We start from the raw sequence: 24,205 nt of genomic DNA, 5'->3' as shown, positions 1-24,205 counted from the left end.
GCACCCCTGGCCAGTCATGTGAAATCCGTAGATTAGGGCCTAATGAATGTATTTAAATTGACTAATTTCCCTATATGAACTGTAACGTAGTAAAATCTTTGAAATTGTTGTGTTTATATTTTTGTTCAGTATATAACTATTTTCCTCAACCTAATCATCATAACCTGCTACGTGAATTCTCCTAACCTGCTGCGAAAAGTCAAATCTGACGTTAATTCGACTAAAACTGAGTTTGCCTGGGAGGCAGCTCGCTTTTCACCCGGTAGAAACTACGCGCGTTGAGCCCGGGTCAGTTTAATAGAATCCTCATTATACAATCGGTCAGTTTAATAGAATCCTCATTATACAGTCTGGGCGAATCAGCTGTGGGCGTCGGTTTTACACTATTTAGTAATCCTGATGTTCTTTGGCTGAAAACGACGGAGATACTACCATAAACACTTGAATTAAACACGTCATGCGTGGAAGGGTTCCAAGTGGCTCTGAACCACTGCAGACCTTGTTCGTACGCGGAAGTGTGTGTCCACTTCGAAAAGTGAGAAGGTGCCCTGATTAAAATTCGTAAAATGTGGATCATTGTAGCAATCAGTTGTGCGGCTCTAGCTGCATTCCTATACAAATATGTGTTCCGTACATCCGGACCAAATCCTTTCGATATCGACACTCGTGCGCCGCTTAAACCACTGGTCACCCAAAAGAAGGAGAAAAACAAAGTTCTGAAGCAGGGTGAGTCTCGTGGACACAAGGCTTGACCGATCACCAATGCATGCAGGAAATATCGTTTCCTAGGAATATGTGCGCAAATAGATTTACATTCGAAAGTTGTATCTTGTTGCATAATTAAATTGCTCTGTCGTTCACATGTATTCCAAGAGTATTAGCATTCATTTGAAGTAGGAAAGCAGGTCAGGCAACTATGTCGTCTGTTAGAACCGTTGACATAACGATTTACAATATCCTATGGCTACACTGATTGTCACCGACGGTACTGCGTCACAAGCTGGCCAAAGCTACTGTACTGCACTCGTGACTAAACTCATTTTTGAAATGAAATCCACCCGCACTATATCATGTTTATAACTACTACACAAACACCTGTTTCAGTACCACTAGCTAGGCTTTCATCCAATTTGGGACAGATTTTCATTCGAATATTCAAAAATCTGCATAAAACCACCAGACATGTTTTTCCATCACACTGACTTTTTGCGGATAAAACGCTGTGCGTAATTACGTAGTGCACATCATTAATTTATCGCATAATTAATTTTACCGACACAAAAAGATCCCACCATGTCGAACGAACAAATTTGGTTTGCATTTATGCCTATATAATGGTACTGTATTTGAATGTTTCCATGAAAATGCGGTCGTAACTTTTTTTCATGGGTCAGGTAATTCATCCGCATGAAATGGTTAGATGGAAACGTGGTTATAGGCTGTCTTTGCACAGTCCATGGGATAATATTGCTGGAACACATCGTTATTTGTTTAATGTAAGAAGATTTAACTGTGTTAATTGTATGCTTTTATTACTCTTCCTTACCAGGTTTCTTGGCCAGTAAAGTACCTGAGAAACTAGATGCGATTGTCATTGGCAGTGGAATTGGTGGTCTTGGGGTGGCGGTGCTGCTTGCTAAGGTTGGAAAGCGGGTCCTGGTTCTGGAGCAACATGATCGGGCTGGAGGCTGCTGCCACACCTTTACAGAGAAAGGCTTTGAGTTTGACGTGGGTGAGAAGGCTCTTATCAGTTTACCTTTCCTTACCTAGAAGGCAGCTATCAGTTTACCTTTCCTTACCTAGAAGGCAGCTATCAGTTTACTATTCCTTACTAAATGTGGTAGATACCTTCCTTTACTCAGAGGTGGAAGTGGTAGTGGTGACGAACCTAGTCTATTTCTGTTGTTGACCTCAACCAGGGATGGGCAACTTTTTGATGGTGGGGTTCTTCATACCTACATCAGATACCCACACATGCAGACAGAGCCGGCCCTAGCCTTTTGAGGGCCCCAAGTAAAATTTCCCTACACATTTTAGAGCCCTCCCCCTCTTGACAGCGAAAAGAGAAAAAATGAAATGTTCCTGCAGTTCTACACATTTTGCCATGGGGCGTAGAGAAAAATGGCACCTTATGTATTCTACTATTCCAACTTTCAACAGTAAGTTGAGACCCTGAATGAGTTCCTAAAAAAACTGACCGCATGTCCTGACCACATGTCCTGGGCTGACCCTAGCCTGGTTCTGTCTCAACAACAAAACAATTGTGAGTTTGTGTCTAAGTGTGAAACACTGTAAATGCAAACTATGTATCAATAATACTGTGTCTTATAAGCCCATGTGATGTGAGCTAGACATCCTAAATATATAAGACAATCTAATAATAAAATACATCTATCAATCATGCCTCCACCTCAGGTATCCACTACATCGGGGACCTGTTGGAACATAAGCCATTCCGCTGCATGCTTGACCAGCTGACCGATGGTCAGCTGCAGTGGGAGCCGCTGGACAACCCATTTGACCAGGTGGTGCTGGGCCCTCCTGGAAACAGGCGCACCTACCCCATCTACAGCGGCAGGAACCGTTTCCCTGACGAGCTGAAGAAGTTATTTCCTGGGGAGGAGGCGGCCATCGATGAGTACATGAGGCTGGTCAAGGTATGGTGCTGTTACATGATGTCATCAATAACTTCAATAACTACTACCATAGACATCAGTTGACAAGTGTTTGAATGGAACAGTAATGGTGATTGTTTGGTATTTGTTTAAGGTCAACTAAGTAATCAGCTTTGCAAGATGAATAGACTACTATGCTGCTGCTTGTGCTAATGTTGCTGCTGTTATTGGAAATTGTGGTTTATGCTGACTGCCTTGTGCTGTTATCTGAGCTCAGAACCTTTTCCCTACTTATTTCAGGGAAAGGTTGGGCTCTATGCCAAATGCAGGAAATTGTGAGATTGCACTTTGGCAAAGAGGAGCTACCATCTGGGGACTGGTCTGTTATGTTTGTCATCTGTGTTGAGGGCAAGGGTTGTTGAGTCAAGAGTGTGCAAAGCTGTCATTATGGCAAAGGGTGGCTACTTTGAAGAATCTCAAACATAAAATATATTTGGCTGATGGCGCCGGAGGGGAAGGCTGCCGTCTTATCGGCTCTTAATAACCAACCATGCTATTTTGTTTGTTTTTTGCGTTGTTCGTAACTTGTTTTGTACCTAATGTTGCTGCTACCGTCTCTTATGCACGAAAAGAGCTTCAGAACTGCGATTGCTCACCTCGAACTGAACGAAGAGTTCTTCTTCAATAAGTCGGACGGGAGGGATATAATACAGACCCGACTAGGCCCAGATCCCCGTTATTTGCTGGAGAAGGAAATGGAGACTTCGCAATAAGAGATCAGGGTGCCTTGTGAGCATCAGGGGGCGAGTGGCTAATCTGCCCTTGCCTTCCATCCTGCTAGCTAACGTTCAATCGCTGGAAAATAAATGGGACGAACTGAAAGCACGTTTATCCTACCAACGGGCTGAACGACGACATTAAGAACATACAGCTGGTGGGTTATACACTCTATCGGCAGAACAGAACAGCAGCCTCTGGTAAGACACGGGGCCGGGGCCTATGCATTTATGTGAACAACAGCTGGTGCACGATATCTAAGGAAGTCTCAAGGTTTTGCTCGCCTGAGGTAGTGTGGTCTACAGCTTATCATGAGATACTCTATCTACCTAGAGTTTTCATCTGCATTTATTGTAGCTGTCTACATACCACCACAGACCGATGCTGGCACTAAAACTGCACTCAATGAGCTGTATACCGCTAAAAGCAAACAGGAAAACACTCACCCAGCGGCGGCGCTCCTAGGGGCCGAGGACTTTAATGCAGGGAAACTTAAATCAGTTTTACCAAAGCATGTTAAATGTGCAACCAGAGGGAAAAAAATTCTAGACCACCTTTACTCCACACACAGAGTCGCGTACAAAGCTCTCCCTCGCCATCCATTTGGCAAATCTGACCATAATTCTATCCTCCTGATTCCTGGTTACAAACAAAAATTGAAGCAGGAAGCACCAGTGACTCGGTCTATTTAAAAAGTGGTCAGATGAAACAGATGCTAAACTACTGGACTGTTTTGCTAGCACAGACTGGAATATATTCCGGAATTCTTCCGATGGCATTGAGTACACCACATCAGTTACTGGCTTCATCAATAAGTGCATCGAGGATGTCGTCCCCACAGTGACTGTACGTACATACCCCAACCAAAAGCCTTGGATTACAGGCAACATCCGGACTGAACTAAAGCGTAGAGCTGCCGCTTTCAAGGAGCGGGACTCTAACCCGGAAGCTTATAAGGAATCCTGCTATGCCCTCCGACGAACCATCAAACAGGCAAAGTGTCAATACAGGATTAAGATCGAATCGTACAACACCGGCTCGTCGGATGTGGCAGGGCCTGCAAACTATTACAGACTACAAAGGGAAGCACAGCCGAGAGCTACCCAGTGACATGAGCCTACCAGATGAACTAAATAACTTCTGTGCTCGCCTCAAAGAAAGTAACACTGAAACATGCATGAGAGCATCAGCTGTTCCGGACGACTGTGTGATCACTCTCTGTAGCCAATGTGAGTAAGACCTTTAAACAGGTCAACATTCACAAGGCCGCAGTGCCAGACGGATTACAAGGACGTGTACTCCGAGCATGCGCTGACCAACTGGCAAGTGTCTTCACTGACATTTTCAATCTCTCCCTCCCTCTCTGTCTGTAATACCTACATGTTTCAAGCAGACCACCATAGTCCTTGTATTCAAGAACACTAAGGTAACCTGCCTAAATTACTACTGACTCGTAGCACTCACGTCTGTAGCCATGAAATGCTTTGAAAGGCTGGTCATGGCTCACATCCATACCATTATCCCAGAAACCCTAGATCCAACCTAATTTGCATACCGCACCAACAGATCCACAGATGATGCAATCTCTATTGCACTCCACACTGCCCTTTCCCACCTGGACAAAAGGAACACCTACGTGAGAATGCTATTCATTGACTACAGATCAGCGTTCAACACCATAGTGCCCTAAAAAGCGCATCACTAAGCTAAGGACCCTGGGACTAAACACCTCCCTCTGCAACTGGATCCTGGACTTCCTGACGGGTCGCCCCCAGATGATAAGGGTAGGTAACAACACATCCGCCATGCTGATCCTCAACACGGGGGCCCCTCAGGGGTGCGTGCTCAGTCCCCTCCTGTACTCCCTGTTCACTCATGACTGCATGGCCAGGCACGACTCCAACACCATCAAGTTTGCTGATGATGCAACAGTGACAGATCACTGACACAAATGAAACAGACTATAGGGGGTAGGTCAGAGACCTGACCGTGTGGTGCCAGGACAACAACCTCTCCCTCAACGTGATCAAGACAAAGGAAATGATTGTGGACTACAGGAAAAGGAGGACCGAGCACGCCCCCATTCTCATCGACGGGGCTGTAGTTGAGCAGATTGAGAGCTTCAAGTTCCTTGCCGTCCACATCACCAACAAAATAACATGGTCCAAGCACACCAAGACAGTTGTGAAGAGGGCATGACAAAACCTATTCCCCCTCAGGAGACTGAAAAGATTTGGCATGGGTCCTCAGATCCTCAAAAAGTTCTACAGCTGCACCATCGGGAGCATCCTGACGGGTTGCATCACTGCCTGGTATGGCAACTGCTCGGGATCCGACCGCAAGGGACTACAGGGGGTAGTGCGTACGGCCCAGTACATCACCGGGGCCAAGCTTCCTGCCATCCAGGACCTTTATACCAGGCAGTGTCAGAGGGAGGCCCTAAAAATTGTCAAAGACTCCACCCACCCCAGTCAGACTGTTCTCTCTGCTACCGCACGGCAAGCGGTACCGGAGTTCCAAGTCTGTCCAAAAGGCTCCTAAACAGCTTCTACCCCCAAGCTATAAGACTCCTGAACATCTAATCAAACGGCTTCTCAGACTATTTGCATTGCCCCCCTCGCCCAGAACGCTGCTGCTACTCTGTTTATTATCTATGCATAATCACTTTAATAACTCTACCTACATATACATATTACCTCGACACCGGTGCCCCGCACATTAACTCTGTACCGGTACCCCCTGTATATAGCCCTGCTATTGTTATTTACTCTTTAATAATTTGTAATCATACCTTTTTGGGGAAGGGGGATATTTTCTTAACTGCATTGTTGGTTAAGGGCTTGTAAGTAAGCATTTCACTGTAAGGTGAAGGCTGTATTTGGTGCATGTGACAAATAACATTTGATTTGTTTAATACTTTTTTGGTTACTACAAGTTTCCATATGTGTTATTTCATAGTTTTGATGTCTTCACTATTATTCTACAATGTAGACAATAGTCAAAATAAAGAAAAACTTTTGAATGAGTAGGTGTGTCCAAACTTGTGACTGGTGCTGTATGTATTCCATCTACAGAAAGCAGGACACAACATTTGGTTCCTGGGTCTGCTGAAGCTCATTCCTCTCCCCCTGGCCAAGTTCCTGGTGTACACGGGCCTGGCCAATCGTCTGTCATTCTTCTTCCGCATGGCGTCTCGCAGCGTGACAGAGGTGGTCAACGAGCTGACTAAGAACAATGACCTCAGGGTCATCTTCAGCTACATCTTTGGCACTTACGGTAGGGTAGACAGCTGTTGTTCCTGATAGTGGAGAGCATAGCCACAGCCATCTCAAATGATAGACGGCATCCCTATTCCCTATGTGGTTCACTAATTTGTGCCATTTGGGGGGGACACATTCTCTCCACGTGGACCAAATTAATTGCATCTCTTTTTGTAGTGTGTTTGGTTTTATAGGACTCCATTTTTTTGTGTAACTGCAGGTAACATGCCCAAGGATGCCAGCTTCTCCATGCACAGCCTGATGGTCTGCCACTACCTGACTGGCGCCTGGTACCCAATAGGAGGAGCCAGTGAGATCGCCTACCACATGATCCCTATCGTTGAGAAAGCCGGGGGGGGCGTGCTCGTCCGCGCCCCAGTCAACCGCATCCTGTTCAACGACAACAAGGAGGCTATTGGTGAATAGGACTGGATGAAAGATGAATTGATTGATCACACAGATGGTCAGATTTGACCACCTCTGGTTCCCATGGTTTCAGGTGTGAGCGTGATGAAGGGTCAGGAGGAGATCCATGTGCTTGCTCCAATGGTCATCTCCAACGCTGGCATCTTCAACACCTACCAGCAGCTGCTGCCTAAGGAACTCCAGGCCATGCCAGGTGGGTGAGGGTATTAAAGTGTATGTTCAAGATGTCTGCGTTTAAAAAGACTGAATTGTTAGTTGACACTTGTCTAGATAATGTTTCTTTGATCTTGTGATGCCTAATCATTAATGATGTAACAGTTCACCACTGGGCATCGGTCCCTGGTTCAAATGTTTAAGATATCTGTGCATCGAGACCCCAAACCAATCCAAATGTAGCATGCATCGGTCAGAAAATCGATTCAAATGTTATAAATTGCAGGTACAGCAATTTTTTGGGGGTTCAAATTACTTTCTTTCTACCTTCCGAAAATACCTCATCTTTTGTCACACTTGTTTCCTCTCCTTCAGTGTCAAACTAAGCATGGAATTATGTTGAGTCATTGATCTTCAAGTCATTTTTCAAGTCATATTTAACAACCCCAGGCAATGTCAGTAGCCTAGTTAAACTGCACCCTGTCCATAGCGTTGCGCGCTGACCAATGAGAGGTAGGCCTATTCCTAATCATACACCATAGACCTATACATCACTTACACACACACAGCTCCATCAGCTGCAGATTTGAATTTCAAATGAATGTGTTTATGAAACAAATGGTAGTGTACCGAACCGCATCGATTTGTTCCTCTAATCAAACCAAATCATTTCAAACTAAAACTTAGCGTGTCGGAGCCCATGTTTCTTTGATACATATAGAGTCTTCTTGAAAGGGAAAGATTCACATCCCTACTAATCATGAATGTTGTATGATCTTGCGATGCCCTGCAGCCATCCAGAAGCAGCTTGGTATGATGAAAAGTGGGGCGGGAGGTCTGAGCATCTTCCTGGGCCTGACTGGAACCAAGGAGGACCTGGGCCTCAAAGCAGACAACTACTGGATCTTCACGGAGCACAACATGGATGAACTGTAGGTCCTTCCTCTCTTTGTTTAACCCTAAATGTTTGACGTGTCCCCGTAGGCCCCACTGTCTATTGACTTGTCTATTCATTTTAATTTACACCTTATTTGTCCTTATTAACATATATCTGATGTGTTTCATAGGCATACATTGTGGTGTGGACTTTGAGAGAGAAGTGTATTAATGTGACATTACATAACCTACGGTACATGAGACTGATAGACTCACTATGTAGTCGCATATTATGTATTTCACTACCTTTTACTGTGTGCATCAAAGATTGTGCTGTTACAGTAATCTGTTTGGTATAAACTAAAATGTGGTGTTGTCAAAATAGATAGTATCAGTTCACACTCACCACTACACTAATTTCACATGTTTGGAACCTCAATAGATATTCACTGTTTAACAAGCACGGTCTACAGTGCATTCGGAAAGTATTCAGACCCCTTCACTTTTTCCACATTTTGTTACGTTACAGCCTTATTCTAAAATGTAGAAAATATTTTTTTCCCTCATCAATCTACACACTATACCCCATAATGATAAGTGAAAAAGGGGTTTTAGAATTTTTTGCAAAAGTATTATTATTTACATAAGTATTCAGACCCTTCGCTATGAGACTCGAAATTGAGCTCAGGTGCATCCTGTTTCCATTGATCATCCTTGTGATGTTTCTACAACTTGATTGGAGTCCACCTATAAGGTCCCACAGTTGACAGTGCATGTCAGAGCAAAAACCAAGCCATGAGGTCGAAGATATTGTCCGTAGAGCTCCGAGACAGTATTGTGTCGAGGCACAGTTCTGGGGAAGGGTACCAAAAAATGTCTGCAGTATTGAAGGTCCCCAAGAACACAAAGGTAATATTTTTTTTTATATAAATACATTTGCAAACATAACAAAAATAACGTTTTTGCTTTGTCATTATGGGGTATTGTGTGTAGAGTGATGAGGGGGGAAAAACAATTGAATAGATTTTAGAATAAGGCTGTAACGTAACAAAATGTGGAAGAAGTGAAGTGGTCTGAATACTTTCCGAATGCACTGTATATGTGCATCAGAATCTGAGAAGGGTGAAGTGTTCTCCACTGTAGTGTTAAAGAGCCTACAGTATCTTACTAAACCCATTATCTGGATGTTACAGGGTTGAGACCTATCTGAAGGGGAACAGGGAGGAGTCAGCGAAAAGTGTTCCCATCCTCTTTGTGGCCTCTCCATCAGCCAAAGATCCCACCTGGGAGGAACGATCACCAGGTACAGAAACAAGACTAGTGTTAGCGCGGATTCACCATAATAAATGATTTCATCATTTTTATCCTTGGAAATGTATCAGCCACTGACTGACTGACTTCTTTAAACCCTTGGCTCCTATAAGGAGTATAATCCATTGACTAATGTCCTACATCTTACTTGGTTCGGAGGCAAGTTGTACCATTTGAGGCTGCTCTCGCCTGGACGTCTCTCCTCCAGGTTGACCCTTTTCCCCTGAGGGTTGCCGTGTTGGATGTTTGGCCTAGTTCTAGTTTTATTTCTGATGTGAGACTGTCTTTTGTTCTTTTTTGTGACATGTTTTATTTACTTAATGGAAACACAGACAAGACAACAGTTGGAACAAAATACTAAAGACAACATACAACAGGATTCTGTAGTTTTCTATTAGATGGCTGCTGGTTGGTTAATAGATGGTTGCTCTGTCCAGGCTATCAAATGCCTTTTCACACTATTAAGTTGATTTGTTCCATTCTATTGACTGTCCAATGTTAATGCGTTAGTGTTGCAATGTATTCCTGAACCCAGCCTGCTGGTCTCTGATCTACACCATACAAAAACATTTTGTCATTTAGATTCTTGGAAGTGCACACAACTACAATATCTGATGCCATCAGAATGAAGGCTGAACAGACATGTTTCAACCCCCTTTCTTTTCCCGTTCTTCACAGGCAAGTCCACCCTGAGTCTGGTGAGCTTTGCTAACTATGAGTGGTTTGAGGAGTGGAAGGATGACAAGGTGACCAACAGAGGGACTGATTACAAGGAGCTGAAGCAGATATTCTGTGACTCGATTCTGGAGGTGGTGATGAGTGTCTTCCCCAAGATTACCAGGGACAAGGTAGAGCATTTGGCCCATTCATACTAAACTCTGGTAGACTGCTTTTTCCAGGAAACTAACATCTCTATGGAGGATGCACTAGTAAGCTGTAACATGGACACACTTCCTTTCAATTTTGACAAATGGTGTAACTTAATACCTCGATGGAAACATACGTCTCCCTTGTCTCTCTCGGTCTGTCTTTAGGTTGAGTTCATCGAGGCTGGAACACCCATAACAAACACACACTACATTGGAGCCCCGAAAGGGGAGATCTATGGAGCAGACCATGGCACAGCTCGTTTCAGCGCTGAGTGCAATGCCACCGTGAGGCCCCAGACACCCCTGAAGAACCTTTACCTCACAGGTCAGAAACTTCTACGGCTGATGGGGTCCAAGGATATATCATAGAGAAGCTATATGTCTATGTTTTCGATAGGCTAACTAATGGCTTAGCATTTGGATAAGTCATACGTTTAACTTCAGTATTAAAGGTCTATATTGGCTCTGGTTTCTACTGCACGTTGATGTTCTTGTTTTTGTGTTCTGTGTACAGGTCAGGATGTGTTTGTGTGTGGCTTTGCTGGTGCACTGGCTGGGGCTCTCACCTGTGGTTCTGTCATCCTCAACCGTAACCTGCACCTGGATACCATTGCTCTGGCCAAGAAGACCAAACGTGTCGACACTAAGAAGTTGAAGTAACACGCTACTGACCACCTCCCTCAACCCATTGTTGCGCCGGGTGAAGTTTCCCTTAAGTACAGATCTAGGATCAACTTCCTCTCCCCCAATCCACATTATTGGGGGAAAATGCCCAAGATCAGCATCTAGGGGCAACTTCATCCTACTCCACCCAACTCACCAAAGCTACAATAACACAAGCCCAGGGACAGGCTTCAATCTCTGGTCCTAGAGTCAACACAGTGAACAGATGCCTCAAGATGGTTACTGTGTGTTTGAGTGTGTAACTATTCTTATCAATGAGTGTAGAGAACTCTGCTCTCTCTCACTTAAGGGAAAACAAAATTGAAAGGTTGAGGAATCTTTCAATCAAATGTATTTTATAAAGCCCTTCTTACATCAGCTGATGTCAAAGTGCTGTATAGAAACTCAGCCTAAAACCCCAAACAGCAAGCAATGCAGGTGTAGAAGCACGGTGGCTAGGAAAAACTCCCTAGAAAGACCAGAACCTAGGAAGAAACCTAGAGAGGAACCAGGCTATGAGGGGTGGCCAGTCCTCTTCTGGCTGTGCCCGGTGGAGATTTATTAAAAAACATGAGCTGGCGCACACCCCAAAAAATGTGTTTGTGTTGAGGTGCTGACTAACGGTGAATAAACTATTTTTAAAAAGTCGCATACTCCATGTATAAACTCCCAGCAATTTAATGGGTATTTACCAACGTTTCGGCATCACTGTGCCTTCCTCATGGTTGGAAGGCACAGAAACTGTTAAACAATTTTTTTTTTTTTAATGGCATAGTAAATATATTACGCTATTATCATAGAAAAATAATTGAATATTATACTTCATATTAGCATCGACATACATTATTGTTTAATTCAATTTCACATAATTGTTTTGTATTTAATTTCATATTTGTTCCATGTAATCTTTTGGTTCAATCTTAATGTATAATGAGCGTCATCAACAGGGAACATATTAGGTGTACGCTAATAAGCTGTAGAAAGAATATATCAATTTATAAGACTTGTTCATAAAAGAAAGAATTGTTCATAAGGGCCTGAGATCAAAGTCAATATTCAGACCACTAGGGATCAATGTTTTTAGATAGGCTATCCAGTAAGCCTCCCTTTGTAGTAGTAGGATCTCAATGTTATCTCCTCTCCTTGGTAGAGCAACATGCTCAATGCTTGTGCATTTTGAGGGAGGAGATTGGATGGTTAGTTTCAACAAAGTGAGCTGCTACTGGATAGTCAGTGTTCTTCTGATTGAGCTGCGGTGTTCAGCTATGCGTTGTTTTAATTGTCTTTTCGTTTGTCCGCTGTAGGCTTTTCCACATGAACAGGTGATGAGTTTGGAATTCATTTAGTTCCTGCTGACTTCCTTCCCAGAGCACAAAGACATCATCTATGTATCTCTTCCATAGGAGTATTTTAGAAAGTAAGGGGTGTGTCTGTTTTATAAAGGAGTGCTTCTTCAAATTGTCCCACATACAGGTTTGCATAGTGAGGGGGGGAGGGAGAGTCTCTGCTGAAGGAAGTGTTGCAGCACCTGCAAGCCTCCAGTGTGTGGGATGTTAGTGTACAAGCTCTCCACATCAAAAGTGGCCAGCAGGGTGCCCTCTAGTATCCTTCCTAAGCCCTCTATCAATGAGACCATGTGACTAGTGTCTGACATACGATGGGAGATTCTCACAGAAGAGATAATAACAGAACATTGCCAAGATGTTCATAGATGACGAGCAAGGTCAAGTAATAATAATCACAGTGGTTGTAGGGTCAGGGCAACAGGTCAGCACCTCAGGAGTAAATGTCAGTTGGCTTTTCATAGCCGATCATTCAGAGTATCTCTACCGCACCTGCTGTCTCTAAAGAGTTGAAAACAGCAGGTCTGGGACAAGGTAGCATGTCCAGTGAACAGGTCAAGGTTCCATAGCCGCAGGCAGAACAGTTGAAACTGTAGCAGCAGCACAACCAGGTGGACAGCAAGGAGTCATCAGGCCAGGTAGGGTTGAGAGAGAGAATATACACACAGGACACTGGAAAAGACAGGAGAAATACTCCAGATATAAGACTGACCCTAGCCCCCCAACGCATAAACTATTACAGCAAAAATACTGGAGGCTGAAACCGGAGGGATTGGGAGACACTGTAGCCCTGTCCACCGATTCTCCTGGACAGGGCCAAACAGGCAGGATATAACCCCACCCACTTTGCAAAAGCACAGCCCCTGCACCACTAGAGGGATATCTTCAACCACCAACTTACCATCCTGAGACGAGGCTGAGTATAGCCCACAAAGATCTCCTCCACACTGAACCCGAGGTGGGGCGCCAACCCGGACAGGAAGATCACGTCAGTTACTCAACCCTCCTAGGGACGGCATGGAAGAGCACCAGTAAGCCAGTGACTCAGCCCCTGTAATAGGGTTTGAGGCAGAGAATCCCAGTGGAGAAAGGGGAACCGGCCAGGCAGAGACAGCAAGGGAGGTTTGTTGCTCCAGTGCCTTTCCGTTTACCTTCACACTCCTGGGCCAGACTACACTCAATCATAGGACCTACTGAAGAGATGAGTCCTCAATAAAGACTTAAAGGTCGAGACTGAGTCTGCGTCTCTCACGTGGATAGGCAGACCATTCCATACAAATGGAGCTCTATAGGAGAAAGCCCTGCCTCTAGCTGTTTGCTTAGAAATTCTAGAGATAGTAAGGAGGCCTGCGTCTTGTGACCATAGCGTACGTGTAGGTATGTACGGCAGGACCAAATCAGAACGATGGGTAGGAGCAAGCCAATGTAATGCTTTGTAGGTTAGCAGTAAAACCTTGAAATCAGCCCTAGCCTTAACAGGAAGCCAGTGTAGGGAGGCTAGCACTGGAGTAATATGATCAGATTTAGTCTAGTTAAGATTCTAGCAGCCGTGTTAAGTACTAACTGAAGTTTATTATGTTCTTTATCTGGGTAGCCGGAAGTTAGAGCATTGCAGTAGTCAAACCTAGAAGTGACAAAAGTATGGATGAATTTTTCTGCATCATTTTTGGACAGAAAGTTTCAGATTTTTGCAATGTTACGTAGATGGAAAAAAGCTGTCCTTGAAACAGTCTTGATATGTTCGTCAAAAGCGAGATCAGGGTCCAGAGTAACGCTGAGGTCCTTCAGTTTTATTTGAGACGACTGTACAACCATCAAGATTAATTGTCAGATTCAGAAGAAGATATCTTTGTTTCTTGGGACCTAGAACTAGCATCTCTGTTTTGTCCGAGTTTAAAAGTAGAACATTTGCTGCCATCCACTTCCTTATGTCTGAAACACAGGCTTCCAGGGAGGTCAATTTTGGGGCTTCGGCATGTTTCATCGAAATGTACAGCTGTGTGTCGTCCGCATAGCAGTGAAAGTTAACATTATGTTTTCAAATGACACCACCAAGAGGTAAAATATATAGTGGTCCTAAAACGGAGCCTTGAGGAACACTGACATTTACAGAGACAAACTGATATCTTTCCAACAGATAAGATCTAAACCAGGCCAGAACTTGTCCGTGCAGACCAATTTGGGTTTCCAATCTCTCCAAAAGTATTTGGTGATTGATGGTATCAAAAGCAGCACAAAGGTCTAGGAACAGATGCAGAGCCTAGGTCTGACGCCATTTAAAGGTCATTTACCACCTTCACAAGTGCAGTCTCCCTTTGCGGGATGCACGGTGGATATGGTCACTAGTGTAACCAGGAGGAGAGGCCTCATTTAACACAGTAAATTCATCAGGCTTAAGCCATGTTTCAGTCAGGCCAGTCACATCAAGATTATGATCAGTGATTAGTTCATTGACTATAACTGCCTTGGAAGTGAGGGATCTAACATTAAGTAGCCCTATTTTGAGATGTGAGATATCACAATCTCTTTCAATAATGACAGGAATGGAGGAGGTCTTTATTCCAGTGAGATTGCTAGGGGCGAACACCGCCATGTTTAGTTTTGCCCAACCTAGATCGAGGCACAGACACGGTCTCAATGGGGATAGCTGAGCTGACTACACTGACTGCTAGTTAGTGGCAGACTCCACTAAGCTTACAGGCTGACTAACAGCCTGCTGCTTGGCCTGCAGGCTGTGGATGCTGTCAGCATCAGATCTGTAAATTGGTTGTAAACTCAATCGACATTTGGAAATTATTGCCCAGGGATAGATCGCTTTAAAAAAAAAAAAAAAAAATTGTTTTCATAAATCAAGTGTTCAGATAGATGTGATAAGCACATTGCATATTTTCACTCTTAATATATTGAGAACAAAAGTGTTGGGTGGAGTAGATTAAGTTACCAATACTTTTGATACCAGCCCGAATACAACTGCTGCAAACATGTTAATAATGTGTCATAACTCAATATACTGTGGATAACAGTGGCTTCTGTCTTAAGTTTTCAGACAGTCTTCCAACCTGCTATGCTAAATGCACCTATGCAGTAATGTAGGGTGAAACTAACTCTCTCTATTGGTGCAAAAAAGCCATAACACAACAAAATTGTGAACCAGGTTTAAAAGCTCTGTAACACTAACCATTATAAATGTCTAATGCCTCCGTTTGAACACAGATGTACAGACTGGGTTGTTTTTAATTAACATGCCTTGCTTCAAAGTCAATTACTCATTATTAAACATTGAATACAAAAACATATTCACGCTGATCATTGTAAAAATGAATTATTCCACTCTAAATGTTTAGGGAGACTTTGTAACAATAGCACAAACTGTGATAATGAGGGACTCATTCTTCAGAGATTGAATATATGTTTCCCAACCTTTCTGTCATTATCCCTTAGAATTCTATTGATACTGGCTGGCCTGGAATATTGCTTGATTATTATGATGATAAAAGTCACAAAATGCGTTTACCATTCTTTCACCAATATCCCATGAATAAACTATGGTGTATATATTAATAAGAACATGTTCATAATGTGCAAGACATGATGGCACGTGCACAGAGGTCTTCTGCAAGATGTTTGTCGGGGGTGATGAGAGATCTGATTAGTTGAGGAGAATTAGGGGCCGTACCAGAATGTGATCTCATCATTTATAAGCATCTTGAAAATGTATATCATATCTCTGCAGTTTATGGTGTGAGAAGGTAAGTTAATCACAATTCATTAAATATTAGCTAGCTAAGTGTAGCTAACCACACATTGCACAAAGCATCTTTGAGATTCCCTTTTGATTAGCTAGCAAGTGGTTCCTAAGTGGTTGCGAGGTGGAGCTGGAGGAAGATTGCTGGCTACTTAGCTGCTGGCTAGCTAGCTAACGTTAACTATGTCGTGGCACTGCATAACATCGTTGTCTCGTGCAAAGTGTACTAAACTCTTCTGGTCTGGTCTATTCCATCCTAGTTGCAACCAACTACGAAATCGGCCGGTCATGGAGGTCAATGGGTGCGATGAACATCAGAATTATGAAATACTTGCAGAGATAGGCGAAGGCGCATATGGCAAAGTGTACAAGGCCAGAGAGGTCCGCGATCAACAGCGACTCGTAGCGGTGAAGAAGTTGAACATACCCGGACACACGGAGAGTGGGATTCCTGCTTTCATGATCCGAGAGGTGGCGCTCTTGCGTAAGATCGGGTATTTCAACCATCCCAACATTGTAAAGTAAGTTCATTTTTCTGGAATGTAATTATATCTGAAAATGTTTGCATAGCCTATGAATTATACATAATTATCTTTAGGTTTAAAATCAGTTTGATGGTGTTTTATAATTGTATACCATGGTGTCATGCCATTTCATCAGCAGAAATGGTTCACAATGATTGCCCTTAATTGCTGATCTTACTGAAAGGTTGTTGGACGTATCTGCTGGTCTGAAGAACAGGAGTTTGGACCTGACGCTGGTGTTTGAGTACATCGACCAAGACCTGTCTACCTTCCTCACCACGGTCCCCAGCACTGGACTGAGTCTTGACAAAATTAAGGTGTGAATTCTCCCCCTTACATACCTGCAGCTGAATAAAATCTCAATGACTCCAAAGCACTCCATTAAGAATTTGTATAACATTTTACTGTACTCTCTTTTGAACTTTTCATAACAGATGTCCTCATATCTTTCCAGAATAAGCCACAGTCAGAGAAAGTGTTTGAGCAATGCTGTCATGCTGCTTCCTGTCTGTACAGGATGTGATGGTGCAGCTGCTGCAGGGGCTGGACTTCCTGCACACCAACATGCTGGTGCACCGGGACCTGAAGCCGGAGAATGTACTGGTTAGTAGCCGTGGAGAGGTGAAGATCGCTGACTTTGGGCTGGCGCGCATCTACACCTATCACATCGCCCTTACACCCTGTGTAAGTCTACAGAGTAGAACATCCTCCTTTCAATGCACAATCTGTTCAATTGTCATGGTGCCATTGTCCCCCAGCCTAACTAAGGTAAAGGAACTATACTTAAAAGTAAAAAGTGTCTTTCTCTCATGTCCCATCCAACGTCTCACACCCTCTCCCTTCCTTTCCCTCCTCTCTCTCTTCAGGTGGTGACACTGTGGTACAGGGCCCCCGAGGTGCTGCTCCACTCTGGTTACATGTCCTCCGTGGACATGTGGAGCGCTGGCTGCATTTTTGCCGAACTGTTCCTTTTGAGACCGTTGTTCCGTGGATACACTGAGGCTCAGCAGCTCCAGAAAATCTTTGAGTGAGTTTTCTTCTACCGTGCCCTGCTTTTGATCGGTCATTTATGATAAGCATTTGAATAATGTATGATGTGTGTTTTACCAGTGCCTTGTGTTGGGGGTGTGTCTGTGCCCTTCCCAATGTCCCACAGGGTGATTGGCTTGCCCAGCGAGGACGACTGGCCCAGGGAGAGCCCCATCTCATACTCCCGTAGCTGGTGCCCCAGAGACCCCTGCACCCAGCTCTTATCCAACCTGGGCCAGGAGGAGAACAACCTGCTCCTTGTATGTACAATATACACATTTTGAGTCATGTTTCTGTTACAAGGCATTTTCCAAGTTAATGAATCATTGAATTCTATTGTACTTTCAAAGCATACACTTGCTCTCTGCCTGCAGCAATGTCTAGAGTTCAGCCCGACCAATCGCATCTCAGCTTCCAGAGCCCTCTCCCACCCTTTCCTCGTGTGCGCCTGAGGACTCATAACCTGGCAGGATGTGGAGAGGAGGGAGGAGAGCTGGGACAGAGGTTAATTTCCCTTGGAATCCTTTTACCTAGCCTATAGAACACTGAGGGTTCTCGTGCCGTAAGATCCGATGTACCTATACCGAAATGTAGAATTTTTTGGAATGGAAATAAAAGTTAAATATTTAGAAGATAAATCTGCAGGTTAAGAAATAAAGTGGGCATCATGCCACTGTTTTGGTAAAAAGTTGAGAGATGGGGGGTGGAGAAATTGAACTAATCTCAAATTCATAGACAGAGCTAAGGATGCAAAGACTGACCATCCATGATATTAAAATTATAGATTTAATCTTGTTTTAAAGCTATATAGTGTTTGTTTACAATTACATTATGTACAAACAATGAAGTTAAACAGGCTTATTTGTTGGGCTCCGATGGGGTGCGACAGTTGAACTAAGCTAAATAGGTATTTATAAGTTATATTCTTTAACAATCAATGGGTATATCATCAATTTAAAAGTGAAAACATTTATGTAGCGTTGCGCCTTTAAAGGTAATTTGTTCAACATGAATATCCAAATCTTGACTGGTTTTATCTGCAATGCATTTCTGAAGACTAGTGTCGTATTATGAAAAAATACATTTATATCAAGCGATGTAGAAACGGCTGTTCTTATTGCATGAAAACTCAGTGGAAGGAAAAGGAAAGTTGACATTAATTTAAATTACAACAAATATATTGCTCTACTACAACAAATTAGCTTATAGCTAGAATCCTTAATTGCTACATCCATTTTTTTACTTATAAATTAATAATACATACCCATTAATTCTTGAAGAATATAACTTATAAATGCCTCATGAGCTTAGTTCAACTGTCGTAGCCCATCAGAAACCAAAATATAAGCTTGTTTTACTCCAATGATTGTGAACAATGTAAATGTAAACAAAGACTGTATAACCTCAAAACATGTTTAAACCTATCATTTTTATATCATAGACGGTCAGTCCTTGCATCCATAGCTCTGTCTTTGAATTTGAGAGTGGTTACATTTCCCCAGGCCCATCTCTCAGCTTTTAACCAAAACCACTTTGTTATTGTTTCCCCCCCCCCCAAAAAATGCATTATTGTTTGATTTGTTTTCCACTCTATTTGATACCAGGCAGTAAGAATGCAGAAACAAGAGCTGCTAGAACATTTTGCAGGAGAACAAAATGTTAATAATTCAGAATGTGTATGCTTTACTTTATTACTGAGGCATATTGTTGTTACAAGTGCTATTATTAATCTCTTGTTGCTGCAAGTGGATGACACTGCTGTATGAGCATATAAGTGAATGCATCATTTTTTTATATTGTTCCAACTGCACCTTTGGTTCTTTATGGCCCTTTTTTTATTTCATATATATTCTCTGTTTAGATACCTGGAAAGGTCATACCTGTACATCTGTTTTATTGGCCATAACATACACTTTCTTTTTAAGTTTTGAGGTGCAATTTAAATGTTAGGGGCATTTTTTTCAGGACAGAACATTCTGTGATCTTGTTTTATTTGAGCAAATGTAAATTCATTTGATTATTAGTGCTTTCGACAGTGTTACTGTCTTCATTTCATTCATTCAATTGAGCAGCACCTGTTGTTGGACTTTATATTTAGATATTTTCGCAATATCATGTTACCAAATGTCTGTTTTACTATTTTCTACAAGAAACATGGCTATAAGGTTATCACACCTCCACGACCTTATGTGGTTACAGCCACAGTGCTGTTTACCCTTTCCTTTCATGACCGTTGACCTTAGTATGGCCACACAGGGTCAAGTGCAATGATGTTTATAAGGTCAGATATATTCTTATTGTTCAAGACCTGAAGTGGCCCAAGCTAGAGTATGAATCAAACTTCAGACTTCCTCTGGCATACTGCACTTAGGGAGAGGTTATTCTAAGTAGTTATCCGTGACTTGGTGTTATTTTAGAAGTTGTATCTTTGGCCTCTTCAAATGTGGGACTGCCAGTGCTGCATCCTTCCCTCTCCCTTGTTGCCTAATTTGTACACTGGCCTCTGTCCCAGCTCTCTGATCTGATCCCCCTTTCAATATATTCTGGGCCTTGTACTCTGTTAATTGAAAGGCAGAGTCAACGATATGACGTAGATGCACAAAGTAAACAGCATAGTGGGTCAATTTCCGCAACAACTAAGAGCATTGGAGCACAATGCTAAACTTCACTGTTTTGGTCCCGTGGCTTCCACGTTGTGAGAGTGTGATGCGAACCTGTGCACAAGCGCAGTTACAGTTTTTATTTAACTAGGCAAGTCAGTTAAGAACAAATTCTTATTTTCAATGACGGCCTGTTCAGGGGCAAAACGACAGATTTGCACCTTGTCAGCTCGGTGATTTGAATTTGCAACCTTTCAGTTACTAGTCCAACGCTCTAACTACTAGGCTACCCTGCCGCCCTAGTTAGACTGTTTGAGAGCGAAGTCTTGCATCTGGCTCATCTTGCATCTCACTCATTGCAATATTTTCGTTACTGCTTGTGCAACGTCATTTCGCTGACTACCTTTAAGGGAATTGGCAAAGTGCCTATTTGGGCACTGGAGGCAGTGTTTTATACTGAGAGGTGGTAGGGTACTTCTCAAATGAGTTTGCATTACAGTATTTTGGGTTAACTTTCAAACAGAATTTTATTCCTGAGTCATATTTGGATAAATACAAGTGTCATCGGTTTCAAGTTATCATTATTCAAGCGTATCTTGATCCATGAAATGGCCAGACTTGACGTTGTAGGTGCAGCCTATGCTGTTGCAAAGAAATTTAACACATCCAATCATAGCTTAAACGATAGAGAAGACCATGCTCTATTGACAGTGTGCTGACATTGTATAGGTTCTGTCAGTTGCAGTCTATAGCTCTCCCAGCCTTGGCCCCTGCATGTGGCATGCCGTAGCGCCCAGGGGAGGGGGTTATATTTTTAACCGGGACAGGCTGCGCTCGCCGTAAATGGGCTTTCACGCTCTCTGTTGCTGCGGCGCACAAATGCCCAGTCCCTGCTGTTGTTAGTGATCATAGCCGGTCCCCTACGATTCGAGTACATGTAAGTACGCTAGCAAAATTCCGTTATGTAGGCTTCTGAAACAAAACATGTTGAAAGCCAACTTACAATGGGAATTGTTTTGCTTTTCGTTCATTGTAAACGACACCGTGAGTTTTAGTGCGCTTTGGCACAACTAGATTACAACAGTTGATTTGACTCAAATAAACTGACACATTTAAGGACATAGTTCATTTAAATAATTTGCATTTAAAGACAAATTTGATCTATTAATCGTATAACTACACAGTTAGAAAAACCTCTTCAGTGAGCAAGGAAAATAGACCCTCGAATTGTGTCCATTACGCGTCAGTTACTGACAAGTAATTGTGTCCCGATTGCAAGGTCTTCCCCCAGGTTTTTTTCCGTTGGCATTTGGTATCAAATTGTTAATAGATCTGTAATATCAAGCTGCGGAGAGACTTGGTCGGTCTAATGTCATTATCTTACCAAACATTTGACTTGAGACTTGTTTGCATAGGAAAATTGCTCTCATTCGTGCCATGACTCATGTCTTGTTTTGTCATAGTGTTTTTTTTCTTCGTTTGCGTTCTTTCATACTATACTGTGAGATCCTATTTTTGGATAAATATTTGGTGGTAATGATGTTTGTTGCCATGGTGTTGTCTTAAAGGGGTGAGCTACTGACTGTGTTGTGGCTGATGTAGAGGGTGGAAGTTAGAGTGGACTGGCATGTCATCTAGGACTGAACTATATGGACAGAAAGGAACAGTGACGTCATCATTGATACTCACATGTAATTCATGTGATTTAGGCTAGATCTTTTGGATGCCATCTGGCATTGGTGGAGCAAAATTTTTCCAATTGTTCACACTTGGATGTCACACAGTAAACAACTGTTAATGTGTCATATCATACCAGGAGCGGAGGGGTGTGTTACAGTATGAGGGGTGGTGGAGGAGAGCTACAGCTGCTCTAGAGGCATTATGTTCCGTAGTGTAGACAAGTCCTAGAAGCTGCAGTTATCATTTCTAAACTCAATTAGAGTGTATTTGTATAGGCTCTGCAGAAGTCTGCCCCAGTGATAGCAGCATTCTGAGCTATTTAAACCCAGAGCATTTTATTTTAAATACAAGGCTCTGGTTAAATCTATCCCCAATTCACCTGCATCTTGTGTCCAGTGATTATCCAGAACATGGGTACAGAGAGAGGTAACACCCCTTAAGCCTTCCGCATGTTGAACGAGTGCGCTCGCATACTCCCTTAATAGACCTTTGCTTGAAAAGTTAGAAAAAAGTACTGTTTGTCCAACAGTACAAGATGTACTGTTTGTCAATCTTGAGACGCCGTAGCCAGTATACACTTCCTGAAAATAGTCAGAAATAATCTAAGATAATTCAAGAAATCTGTCATTAATTTTGACATTTTCTGCCTAGGAGATCTTTTTACATCTAACTAAGATGTTTGGTGCAGTATTTCTCAAGTGAAAAAATGTTGCATGAAAACGATTAGTCTCATTGAATGACAAACACTTCATTAAAGAATCCATACTGTTCACCAATCACCGTAGAAGGGGCGTAGACTTCGGCTACGGATTTCGGCTTGCCTCGAGAAAAAATGTAATGTGCACAAACAGCTGAAAAACCCCTTGCCGAAGACCAGAGCGAACAAAAAGTTGTCATAATATTTGCACAAACTGTTCAGAACTGTTTCAGCTGGGAAGCATGCGGACGCCTTTAGAATGGGAAGAGTGGATGGGAAGCCACCGCTCATTCTCATTTGCCCTTAAATTACTCTGCTGCCCAGTGGGGGGCTACAGATCTAATCCCGTGTAATTCCTCTCTTTAATCTGGCCTTTACAGTCTGTTCCTTTCCTGAACTTGGTGACATCATCTGATGTAACTCCTTTAACTTCAATTGGGGAAGATGTGAGTTCAGAGACCCCATGTTTGGGAAAAATCCATTGTATTTGTACTGGAAGTTCTAAGGTTTAGTATGGACATTATCTATAAATAATCCTTTTCTAATTCTAGATTACTGTGTGGGCATTTTGAGTTCTGTTAAACATAAAAATCATATATGCTAATAGGATAAGGGGCAGTGGTGATTTTAGCATGTAAATCTTGGTGGGGCAAAATCTTTAAAATGTGTGATGTATGCCAGCAAAGCCAATACACAACACTAAACAATACATCAATTGCACTATAACGGTGACAAACGGTACTCACAAACTGTTAGGGCCTACATAAAGCTGTCCCAACAGCAGAGTCCCAACAGCAGTCCCAACACCTTAGCACTGCTACACCTGGCTTTCAGCTGAGCCTTGCCTGGCAGCGAGACAGTTCATTCAACTTCATTTACTGCCTTTAAAAAAAACATAGCTGATATGGCTAAGTTGCTTGAAAAAATATAGTTTCTACTGACAATTGAGATGTACAAACTATGGCATAAGGGGACAACAAACGGATTAGAGGCAATCCGTAATTTTGATTAAGACATTAATGAGCGAGCGAGAACGGACGTAGCCAATATAACTAACTACATGTTCAGCACTTTTGAAATGTAAAGATGGTGTCCGTGACTACTTCACCTCGGCTCTGTTTACAATGCCATGCGGGGAGATATGATACTCACCTTCCGTTTTACCTCATTAAAACCTCTCTGTGAACGTAATTTTGCAAGTTGATTCAACTTTATCTTGGCAAATAGTGTATACAGTATCATTGCTCTGTGTATTCCTAGCGAGTACTAACTAGTCTGTTCTTCCGGGTGCTTTAGAACAAGCTTGTTAACTAGTGTTACTGGATTAGGGACTGATGATCCATGCTGAGCTCCAATGGCAACCAACCTCTCTCATCCAATCCAGCCCTGCCTAGCCCGTCACATGACCTCTGCACCGGTCTGCCAAAAAGATGGACACTCTCTGTCTCCGTCTTCATTGTCTTACTCTCACTCAATTACATGGTATTGAGACGTTTCTCATCTTGCCCTCTGTTACTCTTGGGAAGGTAGGGCTATAGCAACCAAGCTGTCTCTATTCTTGTGGTAGTCAATTTTGTGGTTGTGTTGAACTTGACCTCACATACACAAACATACACACATGAGCACACACACATACA

At 42.8% G+C, this 24,205-nt stretch overlaps 2 protein-coding genes across 2 annotated transcripts; both read left to right on the top strand.

The window, feature by feature from the left end:
- The first annotated feature begins 430 nt into the window (after positions 1-430).
- LOC120035256 (all-trans-retinol 13,14-reductase-like) lies at positions 431-11,392 on the top strand. Its single transcript, XM_038982053.1, has 11 exons — positions 431-726; positions 1,550-1,732; positions 2,416-2,657; positions 6,467-6,668; positions 6,873-7,070; positions 7,152-7,271; positions 8,025-8,163; positions 9,301-9,410; positions 10,097-10,266; positions 10,453-10,612; positions 10,802-11,392. The coding sequence occupies exons 1-11, from the start codon at positions 567-569 to the stop codon at positions 10,945-10,947; spliced, it is 1,830 nt and encodes a 609-aa protein (XP_038837981.1). The 5' UTR covers positions 431-566; the 3' UTR covers positions 10,948-11,392.
- A 3,495-nt stretch (positions 11,393-14,887) lies between these two features.
- Positions 14,888-18,292, top strand: LOC120044522 (cyclin-dependent kinase 4-like). The gene is made up of 6 exons (XM_038989178.1): positions 14,888-16,559; positions 16,747-16,879; positions 17,079-17,246; positions 17,429-17,589; positions 17,719-17,851; positions 17,966-18,292. Exons 1-6 carry the CDS (start codon positions 16,222-16,224, stop codon positions 18,041-18,043), a joined length of 1,011 nt encoding a protein of 336 aa, XP_038845106.1. The 5' UTR covers positions 14,888-16,221; the 3' UTR covers positions 18,044-18,292.
- Positions 18,293-24,205: the final 5,913 nt, after the last annotated feature.

Source organism: Salvelinus namaycush, chromosome 3 (assembly GCF_016432855.1).
Source record: "Salvelinus namaycush isolate Seneca chromosome 3, SaNama_1.0, whole genome shotgun sequence".
Classification (NCBI taxonomy): domain Eukaryota; kingdom Metazoa; phylum Chordata; class Actinopteri; order Salmoniformes; family Salmonidae; genus Salvelinus; species Salvelinus namaycush.
The sequence above is the reverse complement of the archived record's forward strand: the minus strand, read 5'-3'. Positions and strand labels throughout refer to the sequence as shown.